This window comes from Adiantum capillus-veneris, chromosome 3 (genome assembly GCF_014529385.1).
Source record: "Adiantum capillus-veneris isolate H3 chromosome 3, ASM1452938v2, whole genome shotgun sequence".
Taxonomy (NCBI): Eukaryota; Viridiplantae; Streptophyta; class Polypodiopsida; order Polypodiales; family Pteridaceae; genus Adiantum; species Adiantum capillus-veneris.
In genome coordinates this window covers 35,563,753-35,580,676 of record NC_140933.1, presented here as the reverse complement: position 1 = coordinate 35,580,676, position 16,924 = coordinate 35,563,753, and the positions used below count along the sequence as shown (strand labels likewise).

The window sequence follows — 16,924 nt, the reverse complement described above, 5'->3', positions numbered from 1 at the left end:
TTCTTTAAATCTTTTTTTTTTAAGTTGGAGAGGTCATTCTTTCCCCGATGACTTTTATTGCAGTAAGAGAAGATTGTATTTAAAGCTTCCCACACTTTTGCCTTTTGATTAGTTGCTCTGCTATCAACTCCATGGTCCTTTACAGCATTTTATAGAGCCTTCCATTGGTGTTAATGTACTTAAAAGGCACCCTTATTCAATTTCCCATAGAATCCAAAGAATGTCTTGCAAGGCCTTCAGCCCACTAAAAGAAGCTTTCTTAAGAACATTATTCCCATTGGATGGCCTCTTGGGGTCTAAATCACTGCATTTCCCCCTTGAAGTCTAATATCAAACAATATTCTTTCAATACTTTTTATGATAGTTTCTTTAGCTTATCAAATAATATAGTTTTTTATGAAAACTCTATGTAAAGGTGCACAATCTTCTCAATGATTTTAAACCGTGCATGCAATGTGTACATGTGGAAATTTGATAGGAAAATATCTAAAACATCTTGGAAGTTTGGATCTTTAGAGTGTCTATCTAGGGCTTTGTTCCAATTGGAAGAATTTAGCTCCTTTGTTGCACCCATGCGGTAGATACAAAAGCTTTTGACATTGGTTCACAATGTACATACACTTTAGTGTTTTTACGTCTCCCCTCATGTGTCATTGCACCTTATACCTATACCAAAACTCTCAACATCTAGCTGCTCCCCAGTCTATTGAGATTTGATTATTTTAGGGATGCTAGTATGGTGGAACACTTAATCTAACATGTTGAAAATCCTGACTATCAACCTCCAAAGCACCCAACCACCAAATGCTGTTCTCTGAATGCATATTAAATTGTTAGGAATTTTTTTCATATCTAGTATCAAGATCTCTATTCATGAAAAGTGTTGAATGCACACTAAATTTTTAGGATTTTTTTTCATATCTAGTATCAAGAGCTCTATTCACTTTCTCAAGTTTTTTACCCTTCAAAGTTTCACTTTTAATTACTTTAATGATAAAAATGGCCTACTCATTCACCTAAGTATGATGAAGATCACGTCTCTTTTTTATCATTTCCCTTTGCAAAGTTCTCAAGCCAAAGAACAAAGTATTAAATTGATAATAAAAGTGTTAAAGGCGTAGGGAGTGTCAAAAGTGGTGACAGTGTCGATAGAAAATAGTCAAATTTGAGGTCTTTCTTCTCACTGGGATATATTTCATTGATGTGGAAATGCTTTCTAAGCATCTCCATGACCTTGGAATTAATTATATCCCTTGCATGTTGGCTTTGGTAGTAAGGAGCCCTTTACTCTCAACTGATTCAGGTTTATTTGTAATCTTGAATAGATTTCAGTGACATGTGCTACTGATTTCAACTCCGTTCATAGTCCCTTGAACTTCATCTTGATCCAGAAAAGTACTCTGCAAAAATCCATTGAAACATTTCTTCTTAGCCTTCTTAAACCTTCTCTCATCCAATAGGTTCTCAGTAAGAATATGTGGAATCACAAAATGATTGTGATGCACCTCTTATGTTTCCTTGTGAAGATAATGGGTTGGATATGGTGCACATAAAGATGCAGAGAAAGGACAAAATAAGTATAGAAAAAATTAAAATTGAGACCAAAAGAAAAAATCGATGCTTTGGGAGGGAGAATTTTGTTGGAATTAGGGTTGCAAAGAAATGCACACAGCTTGGAGAAGACGAAGGAAGCTCAAGACACACAATAGAGAGTATATTACTTAGTGTGCAATGGAAACATAGATAGCCCTAGAGTGATGGGCGTATACACAATGCACGGGGGGGAAAAACCTCCTAAAGAGGGAAAAAATTCCCCGCGGTCCTAGTGTGTTCACACACATCACTACCACATGTATATGGTAACAAATCCCCCCTGGAGTGATGCGGTGAACAAAATCTGACACATGAGTAAAGGTAAGTGCCATGCCCTGAGGACATGATCAGTCCACAAAGGGGAGTAATCCCAAAGCTTTGCAGAAAGCTTCGAGCTTCTCACGAGACAATGCCTTTGTGAAAATATCTGCAAGGTTGTCCTGTGTTGGCACATAAGCCAAGCTGATCTCTCCTGTTGAGAACCTCTCCCTAACATAGTGGTAATGCACCTCAATGTGCTTTGTGAGAGCATGAAAAGCTGGGTTCTCTCGCAACTGCCAATGCGCTCTGACTGTCAGTGTAGATGGTGTTAGCAGTGTCCTGTCCAACACCCAAATCATCCATAAGGCATCTGAGCCATACACACTCAACCGTAGCTGTGAAGACTGCACTGTACTCAGCCTTACAACTCAAAGTGGCCACACTAGGTTGCTTCTTGCTCAACCATGATATACATGAACTACCAAGCATGAAAGAAAAACCACTTGTGGACACTCACTTGTCAAAACAACCAGCCCAATCTGAGTTCGAAAAAGCATGTAAGTCTGGCGGCAATGATCTCCCCTTGGGATAAAACAAGCCAAGATGTAAAGTGCCACTAAGGTAGCAAAAAATCCTCTTGACAGCCTGCCAATGCTTAGACTCTAGGCTATGCATAAATCTGCTGACCTGCGAGACTGTAAACTAAATATCTGGCCTCGTGTTGCATACATAAATGAGGCATCCAATAGCAATTTGGTAAAGAGTGACATCAGCAAGATTGCCAATATCATGTAGACTCAACTTCAAACCTGTTTTGATTGCAGTGGCAATAGGTTTTCAAACCTCAAGTCCAAACTTACATAGCAATGTCTCTATGTAACTTTTTTGACACAAGGCAATACCACCATCACACTGTTTAAACTATATACCCAAGTAATGATGCAACAATCCCAAATCTTTCATCTTGAAAGTAGCATTCAAATCAGCCTTGAATTCAGCAATATATCTCTCATTTGGTCCAATGATCAGCAAATCATCTACATAAAGAACCACAATGAGAAGTACATCACCCTCACGCTTTACATACAGTGTGCTTTCTGTTGGACTGTTACGAAAGCCATGTTTGACCGAATGAGTGTCAGCTTTCTCATACCAAGCACGAGGAGATTGCTTCAACCCATACAAAGCCTTCTTACATCTGCACACTTTGTCCTCTTGTCCGTTCTTAACAAAACCGTGAGGCTACATTACATAAACTTCCTCAAATATGTCACCATTCAAGAAAGCAGTAACAATGTCTGATTGATGTACATCCCAACCAAAATGAGCTGCCAATGCACATAGAAAATGCGCAGTAGTCATACGACAAGTGGGAGCAAAAGTCTCTTCATAATCTATGCCTTTTTTATGTGCATAACCCTTTGCAACAAGTTGAGCCTTATGGCGATCGATCTCACCATTCAGCTTGCGTTTCAACTTGTAAACCCACTTCGTACCAATGGCCTTTTTGCCAGGAGGCAAATCACATAAAGTCCATGTGTCATTTTCTATAAGTGCATTATATTCTGATTGCATGGCAGCCATCCAATTTTCTAAATTTTGTGCTTCATCAAAAGATAGAGGCTCCTCAACATCATGTAAGCTAGACACAGCCAAAGCATAACAATATGATGCATAAGATGCATGGGGAGAGCCTGACGCATACGACTAGACAAAGGTGCATCCAATTTACTATCACGCAATGTATGCACCAGTCATTTTGGCATACCTCTAGCTTGCTCATTTTCAGCCCTTTCCTCATCAAGTACATCATGTACATCTGCATCAGTAATAGGCTGATCTGTAACATTTTCAGAAACCCCTATAGGCCGTACATTTACCTCATTGGAATTTACATTCATATTTCCACCATTGAAAAGAGGCAACAAAGTGTCATAAATGTCCTATCGAGCTTACATTATTGTCTCTAGTACATGACAGTAAGGGCTAAACAGAATCTTCCACAAACACTACATCCCGTGAAACCTAAATACGCTTTGTTTGAGAATGATACAACCTGTAACCTTTGCTTTCAGCGCTATAACCAAAAAAAAATACATTTGACAGCCTTATCATCCAAGTTTCTGCGTTGTGTTTGTGGCACCAAAGCATATGCCAAACAGCCAAAGACACGCATGTGCTCAATAGAAGGCTTTCTATCATGCCATGCTTCATAAGGAGTAATAGACTGCAAAGCTTTTGTAGGACACCTGTTTAGTACATAAGTGGCACACATGATGGCCTCAAGCCAAAAAGTATGCGGCAAAGCTTGACTTTTGACCATACATCGTGCCATTTCTGTAAGTGACCTGTTTTTCCTCTCAGCAACACCATTTTGATGCAGTGTATAAGGCACTGTACATTGGTGTTTTATCCCACAACTAGCCAGAAATGCATTATTCATGAGATATATACTCCCTCCCTCGATCAAAACAGAGTGTGCCCATAGTACATTTCGAAACATTTTCAGCCATAGCCAGAAATTTTTTGAAGCACATAAAAACTTCAGACTTCGCTTTAAGCAAAGATACCCATGCATGCCTGGAGTAATCATCAATGAAAGTCATGAAGTAAAGGTAATTGCCCAAGGACGGAGTTTGCATGGGCCCACAAACATCACTATGCACAAGTTGCAACCTGCATGTGGCCCGAACTGAACTATCCTTTGGAAACTTCAAACGCTGCATCTTACACAAAATGCTGCCTTCACAAACATGTTTGACAGGTGCTTCAAGAGGCGGCAAAGAAGCAATCATATTAGATTTTTACAAACGTAGCAAACTGAAAAAATTCAGATGACCAAAACGTGCATGTCAAAGTTTTGCATCTGAAATAGCCCTTGAATCTGCAACTGCATTTGCAAAATTTTGTCCACACTTGTCATACAAAGTGAGCTTATATAGTCAACGGCACAAAAGCCAAGATGCAACAATTTCATCACCAAAACTGAGATCATGAACTGTACATCTGTCATCCACAAATTTGACTACAAGTCCAAGTTAGCAAGTGCAGATACAGACAAAAGATTCTTCTTGATCCCAGGTACATAAAGTGCATCAACAAATGTGAAAGAACTGCCATTTGTAGCAATAAGCACAATCTTTCCAACTCCCTGAACCGGATAAGAGGCATTGTTGGCACAAGTGACTGAATTCCCATGAGGGACAAACTCGAGAGAGGTGAACAAATCAGGATGTGAGGTAATGTGCTTTGTAGCACCACTATCGAAATACCACACTTGTGAATCTGAAGCAACTGACATGCATGCATCATGGATAACAGGATTGTAAGTGTACTCTGCACTAAAAGCCCATTCTGCATCAACATCAGCATCACAGTCTCCTTTCACAAAAGACTCAACAATGGCTGCATTTGTAGTGGAACCAGCATTTGCAGTGGAACCATCCTCTTTCTTCTTAGCCTCTTTGGCCTTCAACTTAGGACACTGCTTGATCAAGTGATCATTAGCATAGCTTTACAATAATGGCAACGCATCTTCTTTTTGCCCTTATCACCAAAATTTCCAGACGAAGTGCTTCCAACAGAAGCATTGGGAACAGAAGTTTTGCCATTCGCAGCAGAACCATAAGAAATGACTACATTACTGTTACCACCCTTTCTTTGAGAAGCAATAAAAGCATGTTCAACTGCACGCTGTCTAGTCCTGTTTTTTCTGGAAAGTGACTCTTGCAACAGCAATGTGCATAATGCATCAAACTTGGAAACTTCAAGATTTCCTTGGGTCATAAGTCTCCAAGTACTAGCAAAAGTCTGGTAAGAATCTGATAAGGCATCAAGAACAGTCTACACAAGGGAACTGTCTGAAATGACTTCACCTGCAAAAATAAGTTTCTCATTGATATCCTTGACAGCAGCAAGTGTCCATATCATCTTCCTCATGCATAATCTTCGATTCCAGCTCTTTACGCAGCAAAGCAATTTTAATCTCATTGCGACTTATATAAAGACCAAACAAAATATGCCAAGCCTGTTTTGCAGATTTGTTGAACGAATGTGAGGAACAATGGTACGCTTCACAGACAACGCAATCAATGCATCAGTCTGCGCATCCTTTACATCCCAACAAGATTGTTATGTCGCCGTAGGTAGAACAACTCTAATAGCAGCAATTCTTGTAGCAAGACCTGCCACATCCTCAACATCCCCTACATCATCAAAACCAGGACGTACATCAATGCCCTGCACAATATTCCAAACGTTCTTTGACACAAGAACATGTTGCATCATGTAAGCCCACATAGGGTAATTGTCCCCATCCAATCTGTCCTCAGCAGCAAACATCTTGAACACGTCTGTGTTGTTGTCAGCCATGGTAAATGTTGCACCTAATGTGAAAACTGTCCGAAAAGAGGAGAAACAAAGCGGGAATAACACATGCTATATAGCACAAACCGTAGAAGATTGTAAGGCACCTACTATGCAGAAAACAGCACTAACAAAAATTTTGCACAAAGTGACGAAATAGCATGTGCAGTACTGCCTGTAGTGGAAACGGAGGCCAAAATGAGTTCAAATCAGATTTTTGTCGACCTGCGAACGCTAATCTTCATCGTTAGTGTGTCCACCTTCAACACCCTTCTCTGGAATCTGAAGATGAGGAGTAGATGAGGAAGTTCAAATTGTACTTGGCATAATGTACCCATTGTCATTATTGTTGTCGAAGCCATCAATAGTAGCTTTTGCATCCAAGCTATCATATCTAATTTGGGCCAACCTCATGCACTGCTATTGCCAACTTAGAAACGACTCTGTCACAAATGAAGGCTATAAAAGTAGTTATGGCACTCATCTAAGCTGGCTTTGTTATCGCAGGCAGCATGGTGCTCGGAAAAGGTTGTTGTCATGCCTCCTTGGGTAGTTCAGGATGGATGATTCTTGCTACAACACTAGAAACATTTTTTACATTTCAAGGTTTTAGATTGTCTCTAAAATTGTTGGATACAAAGGATTTTTACCCCTATCTTGGAACTTTTTTTGTCACTTATTTCAAAATTTGGAGGGCGAAAAATGAAATTTCTCTCCTAGGTGATGCATGTCTCCAATCAATTTTGTAAATATTGGAATAATTGATGCACTAAGGAGACAAGTAGTTATGGAACATAAGTATGGATCTCAACAATGCACTAATGATACATACCAGTTCGAGGAGGCGAAGGGAAGCTTCGACTTCCATATCCAAGAACCTTGAATTGTAAGCACGCAAGTAAAAACTACAAGAGAGTGATATTGACAACCTCTTGTAGTGTGTAACATAGGATAGTGTATGTCACCCACAACTATGGCTCTCAACTAAAGTACAATGTGATTCCAAAGTGAAAATAAATGTGAAGCCTATGGTTTGAAGACATTTGCATAAAAATGACATCTTCCCAAAGTCCAAAAGGCAAGGGATATTTAGCTGGAAGCTCGAGATTGCACACGCGAAGTGGACATCAATTTTGAGATTTCCTAGGAAAGGGAAAGAGATTGAGAGCTATGTCAATTAGCAAACTCCCAATGCAGTGACCTCAAGAAACATATACTAACATTTGATTGTGTTCAAAGATTGAAAATGTATTGCCATTATAATTGGAGCTCCAATTTTGAGTCAAATGTCACCATGCCTTGTGTATGTATCGAATGGAGGATATCGTATGAGTCATGGTTGAATGTAGATTGGCTGAAAGTAAGAAACATCTTCAATTGTGATTATATGCTGACATATATGAATCATACTGTCATGGCTTTAGAAGAGATGGGTAAGCAATGAAGAAGCTTGTAAGCGTGGAGTAAATTACAAAGGGGTTTACTAAGGAGACCATTATACAAAAGGTTGATAAGCAAGAAGGTTTTCTCTCACTATCATAGGCCTGTATTTTGATCCCTCTTTCACCTTGTCATCCCTGCTCCATCAAAATTTGATTTTTGATAATAAGTTTAACAGCACAAAGCACAATGTAGCACATCCTTGACAGCTTGAATGTGTCACAAGTCAGAAACTTGAGACATAGCATGAAATCAGAAAATGCTGATCAGCAAACCTCAAGTGGAGCACCAAGCATCATAACATTACTTCCCTCTTTCTTTATTTGAAATCTAAAGCTTCAAATCACCTAAATTTACAGGATTGCGCCCACGCACCCCACACCCGCATGTCGCAAGGGTTGAACCATCGCGGTTGTGCTTAAAGCCCCTCGCTTTTACCATTAGGCCAACTCCCTTGACAAAATATTACTTCTCTAAACAAAAGATAATTGCCATTCTCTTTTTTTTTTTTTTGCAAAACTCACAATTGTGAGTGGATAGTATTAAGAACAGAAATATACACCAATCCTCGAGCTCAGACCGAGCCTTGAGGGTGAAAGGATTACAAGTTATCTGCTTGGCAGAGAAACCACTCCTACTCCTCGGCTTTACTTATTACAAGATGTTAAGTATTGTTCTAGACCGGTCTTCTGAGGCTTGTTTGCCTCCGATCATGTGGATCATCACTCTGCTCTCTTGCATAATTTCACACAAGCTTGCCACAACTAGATCCCCCTCAAACACACAGCGGTTCCTTGCTTGCCAAATATGGTGCAAGAAGTAGTACCTGATTATTTGAGTGCAGACGAGAAGAGCAGGACTTCCCATCCTGTTACTACCAAAGAACAAATCATTCTTGAAGAACTTAATTTGCCATGTCCTTTGAATCCACTTGCCATTCTCAATAATGCACTTTTGGATTACAAACAAAGTGAATTCATGAGCAGCTCATGATAATGCAGATAGTATAGTTGCGGTCCCAAAGGGGGGCCTCAATGGCCATCTTTTTGGCCTGCATAAGATCTTACTAAAGCATTGAACTCTTGGGAGCTATTGTGGATTGTTGGCTAAAGGTTGTAGATCAGTGCCGCATGGCAAGTTAATGATAGCAAACTTTCTCCTTTTTTTTCACCAGCAGTACCAAAAAGGTAAAGGGAGAACTATGTATGTATCTATGTATTTACAACTGGACTTGCTATACACATACAATGGGAACAACTCCAGGCTCCCCCAATGGAGAAATTAGTAACACCCACCGAATGCAGTCCGTGAGCCTTGAATCCTCAACCTTGGGGTTACATCACAAAGGCTCAACCAACTGAGCTACAATCTTTAGGTTTGGCAAAAAAAATTCTTCCTATATCTTGTAAGAGGCGTCAAGTAAGCATTGCTTTTGCTCAAGATAGTGACATTGGTTTACTATTTCTATAGAAAGGGGTGTAGGGTAGTGGGTCCCACAGATACTTTCTCATCTTCTTATGTAGGCCATTGTGACTTTTCACCTTGTTTGACCAGCTAACAAATATTACAAGTTTAAATGCTTTAAGTACAGCAGAAACCATCATTAAATTTCATCAATTAGGTGCTCCAAACTCAAATAAAGGAATAATTCAAAAAGGGAAAACCAGCACAAAATAACAAAAATATCACTCAATTACAAGGGAAGGTGTGAGCTGGCTTCACTTCACCTCCCCAAAAAAACCAGACACAATCTTATACAAGAGTTGGTATGTAAGAGCAAAGGTGTCATTTCTTCCTTTACCTTACAACCCTCATTTTACAGTTTAAATAAATTAATCAAACTAGTAGTATGTGTGTGCAAAGTTTGCATCCTCTGCATACATAAATAAATGTACTCTTGTTGATACAAAAAGAAAACAGGATAAGATAACCTCAACAACATGGCAAAACTGACCTTATCATACATGTGAAGAAGACAGCACTACTTATAATGTCTGTATGACACACACTCCTTCATTCACCTAGAGGCCTTGTTCCTCGAGAAGAATCTGGTAAACCCATTTGCATGCTTCTCAGCAGCTGACACATCTAGCTTGTTGTTGTTTGCATCCCCGCCTCTTCGCCTTATGCTCAAAAATCTAGCAGGGGATCTTCCTGGAGATGTCAATGCAAGGTCCTTTGAAGGAAGCGACGAGGTGCGCCTTGATGGTGGTGAATCCTGAAAATCGGGCGATATGAAGCCCTTCCCTCGGGACAGTCCTTGTGACCGATCGGGCGACAAAAGAGCTTCACATGACGGGCCTGTATGAGTTGTATCACTGTAGCCTCCATATGAAGATACAGTTCCATGCCTTCCATCACCAAGGCCTCTTAATGAACCATGCCGAGAGCTTGCTGTACGTGAACGCTCATCAGAGAAGCTGCTGTCCTCCTCTTCGCCAATTGGCTGATAGAACCCGATAGGGCTTGTGTTCGCACTGTCCATGCCTCCTCCATACATACTTGGCAGCTGATCACACATACTGTGCGATCTATGCTCGCTTATTGGTGACTTATATGGTGAAAGTCGTAAAGCTGGACTCTCTTCCCCTCCATTTGTCGGCAGTCCAAGGTCCTTCAGCTGCTTTCCCAGAGCAAGAATCGTCTGCTGGCACTCGGCTAGCTTTTCAGCAGCTGCAGCTATCTCTTGATCCTGTTCCCAAAGCAAAGCAAAGAGTTGAGAAATGCAGTGCACACAAACTTATTCAAAAGCGCCAGTTTGCTTCAGTAGTAAGATAAACAATCCGCTCTTGTGCCATCATTATAACCTCACACAAGAGCAATACACTAACAGAAACACTGCTGATGGTTCAAGGCCTTTTTCGGCTTTCTAAAATAAGCCTCGGACACCATTTGCTAGGTAAAATGCATGAGTTAGACTTGCGGCTATAAGCTAGCTTTCACTGAATTGGGTTTCACTTGAGTGAAGAAGGGAGATAGGCATACATTTGAATGGTATATTACTTTTGTATAGTTACTGGACCTACCTTTGCATGTGATGCATTGAAATTTTCTTCGGTTTAAGTTTGAGATAGGGTCTCTTCACTAGAGCACGGCCTCCAGGCTACATGACTTCTCTCTCATCTTTTTGCTTTAAAATGCCAATTGACCCTTGTTTGTGTTAGTCCCTAATTTTGATATGAAAACTCACTAAATTCATTCATCACTGATCTAATCATTCCGCTTCTCTATGCTTGCTCCCAGCGAAGGGATTCAGAATGGGAGAACAAGATGCTACTTAAGACATTCACCTATGCTCACTACAACATGATGTAGGTAGAAACCTAAAAAGCTGGAAGCACAGTCCATAACTTTTATTATGCTACTACAGCCCTTTATACCACCCCTTTGAAACCATGCTGCATTGTAAGCTATGACAAAGAAGTCGAAATGAGGGAAATTATCGTAATCAAGAGCAAACTGAAATAGCACCTCAAAATGTAGCATGCAAAAATCAAGGGAGACAATCACCACAGACAACTGAATTTCTGAAACAAGCCTTACCTTCTTTATTTTTGCTGCCGATTCCTCTGTAGCCAAGTCCAAATCACCACGTGTTACATTCACCTCTCTTTTTTCCCTGTGAAAACAACCCAAGAAAGAAAACAAAAAAATCAGCTGTTGGAAAACAACATACTGCAAGATTCTTGAAAATTGAAGGCAGTTACATAAAACCCTCTTACATTGTGGAGCATGATTGTCTACCCATCAAATCTTGATACATTGCCTCAATATCTTTGCGACACTGCGTCTCATCTTGAAGTTGCACTTCCAGAGACTGAGCTCTCTCTTCTAGTCTCTTTATATCATCTCTTGCATCAAGAAGCTCGGATTCAAGGGAGTTCTTTGCAGAGACTAGGCTTTCCAACTCTGCTGTAAGGGAACCTTTGCTGTCCACAGCCGATGTCAAACTGCCTTGAAGATTCGAAACAGCGAGTCTGGATTCTTCTAATTGAGACGTCAAAGCTTCCACCTCCAGCATAAGCAATCTCAACTTTTCATCCCCTTTGTCTTTGTCTGCCTTCAGCTGGCTAAACTGCTTCATCAAGTGTCCATCAAAGCTATTCATGGGGCTCTCTTGCTCATTCCTAGTGGATGTCCCAGACATGCTAGAATGGAGATGAGCTGCTGTGCCGTTAGAATATGTGGGTATATTGTCTGATGTTTGTGAGTCGTGTATAACAACAGAGTGTCTATCCAACCCTAGTTGCCTTCGCATGGCAGTAGTTTCATGCACCATGTTTGGCATTGAGAAGAGATAGCTCACCAACCAATCCAAGGCAGATGTTATTTCTACAAGGAAATCCATCATGTCCACTTTCCCTTGCAAGACGCCGTCGCAGAGAGTAACCAAGCTTTGCACACATGAATTGACATCTGAGCTTCTCCACTGCTTAAAAGAATCCTCATGCCTTCCGGAAGAATCTTCCCTCTCTCCTTGCGCATGTCCCTCTGAGTTCAATGCATCAAAATCTACTTGTGACAGTGAATCGATGAGGCAAGCAACCTTGTGCATTGCTGCAATTAACTCTCTACCTACATTGTTAACCTTTACCGTAGCCAATGGGCCATCCTGTTTGGAAGTACTCTCATCTGATTGGCAGCTAGAAAGATCACTAGGAGACCATACCCTTGTATCTCTAACCTCTGCAGGTTCCATCTCTAGACAAGGTCGATCCGAGCAGGTCGTCATTTCTAATGGGCTCTTGCTTTCAGTAATTCCTACTTCACTCAAGGCAGCTCTCACTTCATCAAGGGCATCAGTCAGAGGAGAAGGTTCTCCACCTTGAAGTGTTGCTGTCAGACGCTTCTCAATGCTCAATAATGCAGCTCTTGCACTAAGCCTTTGTAATCTGACAACATTCAATTCATTCTCTGCTACACTAAGCTTACTTCGAAGCTCCCCACAAGACTTGCATAAAGACTTCATCCTTTCACCTGATGTTGAAAAGTCTTTTGATAAGTTAGTTTGACCGTCGACAGCTCTCAACTGCTCCTTGCTGGCATCCATAGAGATAGAGACCCTATCGTCGTCTGGAGGCATCGATGCAAGCTTTTCCATCTCGGCAAAATCATCCATCAAGTCACATGAAGAGTTCAGCATTGGACTGGTAAGTGAGCTTCCTTTTGCTTTATGAAAATGAAAAAGCTCTGAAATCCTAGCAGTGGCCCATGGCTCCGCACAGCTGCTATCATTCTCTGGACCACCATCTTCGGATACGGAGGCAACACTAGGATCTTGGCTTGACTCAACAACTGCAGAGCATGTGAAACCATCCATAGACGAATGTTTGACTCTAGGCAGCCCATGGTAGCTAGAAACCGTCGACACATTCTCTAACTGCTCTTCTGCGGCTGAGAGCTTGCTTGCTTTGTGAACACACAACATTCTAGCAGCTTCAAGCTCAATATTACTTTTGTTAAGCGCCTCTCTCAAGGCCTTGTTCTCTTCCGCCATAGCCAGGAACTGCTCTTCATCTACATCGCCCCCCATCATCCAAGGAATATCTCCCCTATCAGGTTTCCAAGTACTGTTTTTACTTCTACGTGAAGGTGACATGCGCCGGCCTCTCTCAACCTGCATGCTTGGGACAATGCCCAGAGCCTCCACCTCCAATCTCATTTGAGAGATGGCTGCTGGCCCAGGTAACTTCTTGCGCACAAGCAGCCGCAAACGCTGGCACTCTGTTTCCAGCTTGGCAACCTTCTTCACGTTCTCAAGGTGCTGCTTGTTTGCAGCCTCTGATGCCTTCTTGTTGTACTCGAGCTCCTCATTCCTTATCTGAAGCTCTTTGCTTAGCACATGCAACTCATATTTCCACTTATTTTGATCCTTTTCTGCAGTTTCCAGCTTGACTTGAAGCAGCTTAACATCCTCCTCAGCAATGCTCCTGCCCTCTTTCGCTTCTTTAATGGCTTTCGCCCTCTCTTGAAGAAGCTTGTTTATTGCGGTCTTCTCTGCCTCTGCCTCCAGCAATTCGCTTGCCAATTTAGCCATCTTTGCCTCCATTTCACTCCTTGTTTCCTCCCATTCCTGTGTCTTCTTCACTATTGCCTCATGAAGTTTGAGCTCCTGCTGCTCCCTTACATGCCGCAGCTGCCTCATGCATTCCTTCAATGCACCATCCAAGTGAGCAACCCTATCTTCCGTGGCAAGTATCTTCTGTGTCTCTGCATCAAGCTGCTCTCTTACAGCTGCAGCCTCGGATTCCGCTTTTTCCCAGCCTGCAAGCACATGCGTTTTCCTAAGAAACCAAAGATGTGCAAATAAAGAGAGAAAATTTAACCTTATGTACAGAGACTAGACCCGTCTGCACAAGCACGAGCTATGGAACTGAGAGAGCATCAAGCACTTAGAGCAAAGACATGATCGATCGTTATACTGAACATCATGGGGCAAAGCGTAGCACCTGATACTGCTTCTTCTGCAACCCTGGCATGCTGCAAGACAACTTCATCTTTTGCAGTAAGTTGTTCAGAAAGGATTCTAATCTTGGCCTCTGCTTGTTGCAGGGGGGTCATTCCAGCAGCATGATCTTTAAGATCAATTCGCAAATCCTGCAAAAATAAGGAAGCAGTTTTAACAGCAGCTTCATCATGATAAGCTAGAGAGGATGACTTCATTTCATGTCTTCATGGATAAGAGTACTCCATTCCTGTTCAATATGTACTAAGGAGCATTGGAGGTCCTGGTGGATCTTAATTATAGCAATCATAAAAGTAGTAAAGTGCAGCTAAGCTTGACAAATAGTCGTGTAGCATCTCAAAAGAGACGATCACAATGCAGGTAATATGAAAGGAGCCACACATAGAGGATTCAGAACCAAGCTAATATTCATCAACCCCTGCTCCAAATCGAAGTGTGGGAGAGTGGCAAGGACTACGACAGTATCATCTGGACCCCGAAGCACATAAGCCTGATCTGAGTGAGAAAGAAAGCCCCACTCACTCATCACCAATTGACAAAATGCGCATTCCTGATCTCATGCAACACCATGATAGCAGTACAAGGAATGTAGATATTACACAACGAAGTGATGTGCTGAATTCAAGGCACATCAATGTCCATGCGCATACAAAGGTTTGCCCGTTAGCAAATTTGTCCATTTGCATTCACTCATCGAATTGCAAATGCACAAGGCAACATCGAGTCTTGAGGATGCAAAAGCTCAATGTAGGCAATCGCAGGAAACAGCAGAATGGAGATAAAGTAAGACAGAGAAGCTTACCAGTTGCTCATTGCCCTGCTTGAACTCCAAGGCGGCCGAAGCCAGTTTCTCAGTAATCTTCTTTTTCCATGGCCATGATCTCCGCTCGGCCATGGTTGAGAGGTAGAAACGGGGAGTGTTTGCTGGCTGCACCTGCACCTCGTGTGTGAGTGTGTGTGTGTGTGTGTGTGTGTGTGTGTGTGTGTGTGTGTGTGTTGGTTGGGCTGGAGGGGGGGCAGCAGATTGTGAAGAATGCAAGGACTTCTGTGGAGCGGCTTGAGGTATGAGGGAAAAGCAAGGGTGGTTTGTGTGTGTAGAAAGGCGAAAGTGATAGCTGGAAAGGTCGTTCAGCTGGAATTAAGTAAAGCGGGAAGCGTCTACCTTTTCTTCTGCTGCTTGCAACAAGAAGTTGGAACTTGGAAGTCAAGGATTGCCTCGAGATCGTCCGCCGCAACTCAAGACTGTTATAGGTTTATACGCAATGCAAAGCAACGAGCGCTTCCTAATCAACCACGCGACGTCGCTTGTGCTGGAAAGCGTCTCCTCAGAAAGAAGCTAACCAGAATGCCAGATGTGTGTGTGTGTTTGTGTGTGTGTGTGTGTGTGTGTGTGTGCATGTGATCAATCGCAGAGAGAAAAAGAAAGAAGAGCGCCTCAGGAGTCAGGAGCTCAAGCCGGTAAGAGAGAGAGAGAGAGAGAGAGCTCCTACAGCAAAATTACAACGCCCCCTTTTGCAGCATAGCCACAATGGAGCAGCCCATTTCAGAGCTCTTCGCAATCGCTTTGCCCTTTACCACCAAAAATTGCGAATCCCAATGATGATATTGCTTGCAGCGCGTCCTGAGAGCTTGCTTTCCAGCGCAAAAGGAAAAGCAGGCATCGAGCAAAAGCAGAAAAGCACGGGGCCTTAGGCAAGCAGAAATGGTGGGATTTGGTTAATACAGAGAAGAGAGAGAGAGAGAGACCGTGCATAAATGTGTGGGCTTTGTTGAGTTTGCAGGTGGCGTTATGTGTGAGAGAGCAGGCTTCCTCTGACCATGGATAAATGGGTGGGTTTTGTTGAGTTTGCACAATGGAGGCAGAGAGAGAGAGAGAGAGAGAGAGAGAGAGAGAGAGAGAGAGAGATTGTGTGTCTGCGCGCGCGTGATAGAGAGGAGAGAGAATTTGGGGACTCAGGCTTAAGTGCGCGGAGAGCAGGCTTTTGCTTCGGGTGGTGATGATGGGGGTGCAGAGGATGAGTGCCCACCATGCACCAACACAAAAATGCAGCCTTTTGGAAGAAGTGGGCGTGAAGGATATACTCACATACACAAGCTCTCTTGCCTCTCTCCCACTTCAGCAGAGCACCATCAAACTGCAAGGCAAAAGCAGGTGGTTACAACTACAGACACTGTGAGGAGAGAGAGAGAGAGAGAGAGAGAGAGAGAGGCTGGTGCAGTGCTGCACATTTATTCATTAAGTAATTTACAACCCAATGCTGTGCACGCATAATCAAGGCCCTTAAGCAAAATCATTTGCAGGTCGTAAGTATTCCCAACAGCAAATTAGGCCCCTTTCTTTCCTTGTAGTGAAGCGGCAAGCCTTGACGTAGAGGAGGGATCAGATTATCAGAGTGTATAAAATATGCAGGAAAATTTATGAGAGAGAGAGAAAGAGGGAGAGAGAGTGTGACGGGGAAGGGGAGGCATAGAGAGAGAGAGAGAGGGGGGAAAGTAGGTAGATGTGTGTGTATGATGATGCTTAAAGCAATGTAGGTAAGTGAGAGTTGTACATTACATTACATTCACCTTCATTGTGTCACATTTGTGTGTGCATTGTGCAATGCAGATAGCAAGCATTGCCAAGCAACCCAAGTGATAGCCAGAGCCATTCTGGCGATTGTTGAATGCTGCCACCCGGCTCGCTGCATTGATAGTAACTAGTCCGTAGTATGAATACTGAGCGCATTAGAGAGAGAGAGAGGGAGAGAAGAGCTAGGTGTTCTTCATGTGGGGCTAGGCCTAAAGAAGAGAGGGTGA

The 16,924-nt window shown here is 42.3% G+C and overlaps 1 protein-coding gene across 1 annotated transcript; it reads right to left on the bottom strand.

Annotated features, from left to right (window-relative positions):
- Positions 1-9,333: 9,333 nt before the first annotated feature.
- LOC147460741 (filament-like plant protein 4) lies at positions 9,334-16,573 on the bottom strand. Its single transcript, XM_086508442.1, has 5 exons — positions 14,928-16,573; positions 14,109-14,256; positions 11,382-13,923; positions 11,203-11,278; positions 9,334-10,351 (listed from the first exon to the last, which is right to left on the bottom strand). Exons 1-5 carry the CDS (start codon positions 15,018-15,020, stop codon positions 9,677-9,679), a joined length of 3,534 nt encoding a protein of 1,177 aa, XP_086364568.1. The 5' UTR covers positions 15,021-16,573; the 3' UTR covers positions 9,334-9,676.
- Positions 16,574-16,924: the final 351 nt, after the last annotated feature.

Excerpts from the sequence above, each read along its gene's own strand:
- LOC147460741 (XM_086508442.1), bottom strand. The coding sequence starts at position 15,020 with ATGGCCGAGCGGAGATCATGGCCATGGAAAAAGAAGATTACTGAGAAA. Across the intron at positions 13,924-14,108 it reads TGCAGAAGAAGCAGTATCAG|GCTGGGAAAAAGCGGAATCC; the intron begins GTGCTACGCTTT and ends ATGTGCTTGCAG. Across the intron at positions 11,279-11,381 it reads AGACAATCATGCTCCACAAT|GGAAAAAAGAGAGGTGAATG; the intron begins GTAAGAGGGTTT and ends TTGTTTTCACAG.